General features: G+C 54.8%; 1 protein-coding gene across 1 annotated transcript; it reads right to left on the reverse strand.

The window, feature by feature from the left end:
* Positions 1-3,794: 3,794 nt before the first annotated feature.
* Positions 3,795-4,975, reverse strand: LOC144740470 (uncharacterized; the record flags this gene model as incomplete). The annotated part of the gene is made up of 1 exon (XM_078623319.1): positions 3,795-4,975. A coding segment is annotated over exon 1 (1,161 nt), but the record flags the coding sequence as incomplete, so codon positions are not given.
* Between the last annotated feature and the right edge of the window lie 911 nt (positions 4,976-5,886).

Raw genomic sequence — 5,886 nt, forward strand, 5'->3', positions numbered from 1 at the left:
CAATTTGTGGATGCACTCGTGAACTTTCAACGACAAAAACATTACGTTCTCGGGTTCCCCACGTCAAGTGCGTAAGTTTGGATGGGTTTTAGTATGGCCATAGACGGGACTTTAAATCCATCTTCCTCGAAGGTCAGAAACATGAGTGTTGTCCCAGACCCCTGGTTTGACATTTGAGGCCCACGTACATTATATGACCAAAATAGTTCATCCATTTACTCGACTAAGACCTAAGCTGTCACTTCCTGATGCCCTGAGGCTGGCGGACGCCTTTATTTCATCCAGACCGGATTACTGCAATGCCTTGCTTGCTGGCGTTTTAAATAGACTCCAATATGTGTAAGACTCAGAAGCACAAGTTTTAACCAGATCGAAATCGTGTGACCTGATCACATCCTCTCCTTTCATCCCCTTGCAGCTACTCGCGGTGCCACTACGACTGCTGGGTGATGATGATGGTGATGGTGAAGATGGTGATGATAATAATGGTGATGATGGTGGTGAAGATGATGGTGATGATGGTGATGATGATGATAATAATGGTGGTGGCGGTGATGATGGTGAAGATGGTGGTGATGATGAGGATGATAATAATGGTGATGATGGTGGTGATGATGATGATGATAATGGTGATGATGATAATAATGGTGATGATGGTGGTGGTGAAGATGATGGTAATCATAGCGATGAAGATAATGATGGTGATGATGCTTACGACAACGGCCCTGGCATACCAGTGACCTCCTGATAGTCATCACTACTCATTCCTGTTCCTCCGACTCATCTCACTCACTCACTCACTCCTCACTCACTCACTCACTCCTCACTCACTCCTCACTCACTCCTCACTCACTCACTCACTCACTCCTCACTCACTCACTCACTCCTCACTCACTCCTCACTCACTCCTCACTCACTCACTCACTCACTCCTCACTCACTCACTCACTCCTCACTCACTCACTCACTCCTCACTCACTCACTCCTCACTCACTCCTCACTCACTCCTCACTCACTCCTCACTCACTCACTCCTCACTCACTCACTCCTCACTCACTCCTCACTCACTCCTCACTCACTCCTCACTCACTCACTCACTCCTCACTCACTCCTCACTCACTCCTCACTCACTCACTCACTCACTCCTCACTCACTCACTCACTCACTCACTCCTCACTCACTCACTCACTCCTACTCACCTCACTCACTCACTCACTCCTCACTCACTCACTCACTCACTCCTCACTCACTCACTCCTCACTCACTCACTCCTCACTCCTCACTCACTCACTCACTCACTCCTCACTCACTCCTCACTCACTCCTCACTCACTCACTCACTCACTCCTACTCACCTCACTCACTCACTCACTCCTCACTCACTCACTCACTCACTCACTCCTCACTCACTCCTCACTCACTCACTCCTCACTCCTCACTCACTCACTCACTCACTCCTCACTCACTCACTCACTCACTCACTCCTCACTCACTCACTCACTCACTCACTCACTCCTCACTCACTCACTCACTCACTCACTCCTCACTCACTCACTCCTCACTCACTCACTCACTCACTCACTCCTCACTCACTCCTGACTCACTCCTCACTCACCTCACTCCTCACTCACTCACTCCTCACTCACTCCTCACTCACTCACTCACTCACTCACTCCTCACTCACTCACTCACTCCTCACTCACTCACTCACTCACTCACTCACTCCTCACTCCTCACTCACTCCTGACTCACTCCTCACTCACCTCACTCCTCACTCACTCCTCACTCCTCACTCACTCACTCCTCACTCCTCACTCACTCCTCACTCCTCACTCCTCACTCACTCCTCACTCCTCACTCACTCCTCACTCACTCACTCCTCACTCCTCACTCACTCCTGACTCACTCCTCACTCACTCACTCACTCACTCCTCACTCACTCACTCCTCACTCCTCACTCACTCACCTCACTCCTCACTCACTCCTCACTCACTCACTCACTCACTCCTCACTCCTCACTCACTCCTCACTCACTCCTCACTCACTCCTCACTCACTCACTCCTCACTCACTCACTCACTCCTCACTCACTCACTCACTCCTCACTCACTCCTCACTCACTCACTCACTCACTCCTCACTCACTCACTCCTCACTCACTCACTCACTCACTCCTCACTCACTCACTCACTCCTCACTCACCTCACTCACTCACTCCTCACTCACTCCTCACTCACTCCTCACTCACCTCACTCACTCACTCCTCACTCACTCCTCACTCACTCCTCACTCACTCCTCACTCACTCACTCCTCACTCACTCACTCACTCCTCACTCACTCACTCACTCCTCACTCACTCCTCACTCACTCACTCACTCACTCCTCACTCACTCCTCACTCACTCCTCACTCACTCCTCACTCACCTCACTCACTCACTCCTCACTCACTCCTCACTCACTCACTCACTCACTCCTCACTCACTCACTCACTCACTCCTCACTCACTCACTCCTCACTCACTCACTCACTCCTCACTCACTCCTGACTCACTCCTCACTCACTCACTCCTCACTCACCTCACTCACTCCTGACTCACTCACTCACTCCTGACTCACTCCTCACTCACTCACTCCTCACTCACTCCTGACTCACTCACTCACTCACTCCTACTCACCTAACTCACTCCTCACTCACTCCTGACTCACTCACTCACTCACACTTACCTCACTCACTCCTGACTCACTCCTCACTCACTCCTGACTCACTCCTCACTCACTCACTCCTGACTCACTCACTCACTCACCTCACTCACTCACTCCTCACTCACTCACTCACTCACTCACTCACTCCTCACTCACTCACTCACTCCTCACTCACTCACTCACTCACTCACTCCTCACTCACTCACTCACTCACTCACTCACTCCTCACTCACTCCTCACTCACTCACTCCTCACTCACTCCTCACTCACTCACTCACTCACTCACTCCTCACTCACTCACTCACTCACTCACTCACTCCTCACTCACTCCTCACTCCTCACTCACTCACTCACTCCTCACTCACTCACTCACTCACTCCTCACTCACTCCTGACTCACTCCTCACTCACTCACTCACTCACTCCTCACTCACTCCTCACTCACTCCTCACTCACTCACTCCTCACTCACTCACTCACTCACTCCTCACTCACTCCTCACTCACTCCTGACTCACTCACTCCTCACTCACTCACTCACTCACTCACTCCTCACTCACTCCTCACTCACTCCTCACTCACTCACTCCTCACTCACTCACTCACTCACTCACTCACTCACTCCTCACTCACTCACTCCTCACTCACTCCTCACTCACTCACTCACTCCTCACTCACTCCTCACTCACTCACTCCTCACTCACTCACTCACTCACTCCTCACTCACTCCTCACTCACTCACTCCTCACTCACTCCTCACTCACTCACTCACTCCTCACTCACTCCTCACTCACTCACTCCTCACTCACTCCTCACTCACTCCTACTCACCTCACTCACTCACTCACTCACTCCTCACTCACTCCTCACTCACTCACTCACTCACTCCTCACTCACTCCTCACTCACTCACTCACTCCTCACTCACTCCTCACTCACTCCTCACTCACTCACTCCTCACTCACTCCTCACTCACTCCTACTCACCTCACTCACTCACTCCTCACTCACTCACTCACTCCTCACTCACTCCTCACTCACTCACTCACTCCTCACTCACTCCTCACTCACTCCTCACCCCCCCCCCCGCCCTCCCCCCCACCTTGTCGTAGACGGACCACGACAGCTCGGTCTCGATGACCATGACGACGATGCCGAACATGCCGAAGATGAGCGCGTAGTCGCTCAGCCTCTTCCGCTTCTCGAACAGCGCCCGCCGGTGTCCCAGCTTGTAGCCGATGTTCTGCGTCTTCTTCTTGTTGTTGTTGCCGCCGCCGCTGCCGCCACACGCCTTCGCCGTCGAGCCCGCGGAGCACCGCGCCGGTGGCAGCGGCGGCGGCGGCGACGGCGCGGGAGGCAGAAGAGGCGGCGGGGGAGGAGGTGGGGTATTGGGTGGCGGTGGATGCTGCTGCTGCTGCTGTTGTTGTTGTTGATGATGCTGCTGCTGCTGCTGGTGGTGGTGGTGTTGATGATGTGGCAGCGGCGGTGGAGGAGGAGGCGGAGGCGGTGGAGGAGGAGGAGGAGGTAGTGACAGCGGAGACTGGCGGTGGAGCGACTGCGCGCCGCCCTGCAGGGAAGGACTTCTCAGCACCCCCGACGCGGACAGCGACAGTTCACACACGGGCCTCGACACCACGATCTCGGGCGTCTGCTGCAGCTGCTGCAGCTGCTGCTGCTGCTGCTGGTGGTGGTGGTGGCAGTGCCCCTGCAGGATCTGCGGACTCCTCGCTTCGCCCCCGTGGTCTCCCTCCTGCCCTCCCTGCAGGCTTCTCCGTGACGCGCTCAGGTGGCTCAGAGGTTTCACCATCCCGCCGTTGTACTTGCAGCTGCTCATCGCGATCTCGGTGAACGCGTTGCTCTCCCGCCGCCCGCTGCCCGTCGGGCTCGACGCCCTGCTCAGCTGGTGATGCTGCTGCTGCTGCTGCTGCGGCTGCTTGGCGGTGCAGGCGTTGCACGACAGCTTCTGCAGCAGCGGGGACAGCGACGCGTCCGTCTCAGGGCAGGAGCAGCCGCTGAGGTTGACGCTCAGCTGACTGCCGTGCGGAGAGCAACATTGGCCCTGCATCAGGCAATGCTGCTGCTGCTGCTGCTGCTGGTGGTGGTGGTGGAGGTGATGGTGTCCTGGGAAGGTCCCGTGTCTGGGGAGACCCCCTGCGGAGAAGGGGGCCTTGCCGTGGAGGCAGGGGTCCAAGGCCAGCCGAAACCTCGCGTCCTGAAAGTCGTTGCAGGAAGGGCTCGAGGAACGTGGCTTCGTAAACTCCATGTTCCTCGCGAGGGGCCAGGACGGTCAGCTGTGGGCGGGGCCGAGGGAGGGGGGGGGGTTGGGCAGAGAGGAGATGATTGGTGGAAGTCAAAACAACATCCAACGCAACCACGACAACCAGTTTTTTTTTCAGTTTCATGTATTTGGTGTAGCCCTGTGAGCCATTCGGCTCTTGAATCGGGTGCGACCGCAACAAACAAAAACATGAACAAGAAAACATCTTAAAGTGGCTATGCACAAACAGAAAAATCCAGGAAAAAACAGCAAAGTCTTCCAAAAAAAGTACCGCAATTCAACGCTGTGTGCAAAACTCCCAGTGGGATGCAAGTCAAACAATAACAACCATGATGCAATGTAGATTAAAGTTATCAGTCTAACTCAAATATGGCAAAACCAAAACGTTTTGGAAATCACCAAAATAAAGCTATAAAAGCAATGTAACAGTGATCATAGGAGCTGCGATTGAAATTTTACAATAAACGATATACATAACATGTACTACCAAACTTTGCAGCTCGTGCCCAGCACAACGTACGGCCACAACCAACACCACCGCCACCTCCACCGCTCAGGGGGGGGGGGTGGGGGGGGGTGGCTGCGTGAACGTGATGGCTTCCAGGGGCTGCAGCCCGGGCCCCTGAGGGTGGCGAGGGCCACCCCTATCACCCCTACAGGGCGCAGGACACGTGACGCGCAGGCTTGCACGACGGCTCAAACGCAATGGCCGGAGCACGATGGTGAACCACCCACAGGTGGTCTGGCGATCGGCCGGGTGGCTCGCCTGGCCGGTGAAAGGTCGAGAGTTCAAATTCTCGTCGGTAACGGGGGGGTGGGGCGGGGGGGTTGACTCAGCCCATCATCCCTCCCTGGGTGGGTCATCAAAATAAGTACCAGTTTGTGGGGAGGTCAACAGCAGTTGTCCTCACCTCGC

This window comes from Lampetra planeri, unplaced genomic scaffold (genome assembly GCF_965212315.1).
Source record: "Lampetra planeri unplaced genomic scaffold, kcLamPlan1.2.h2 scaffold_2191, whole genome shotgun sequence".
Classification (NCBI taxonomy): Eukaryota; Metazoa; Chordata; class Hyperoartia; order Petromyzontiformes; family Petromyzontidae; genus Lampetra; species Lampetra planeri.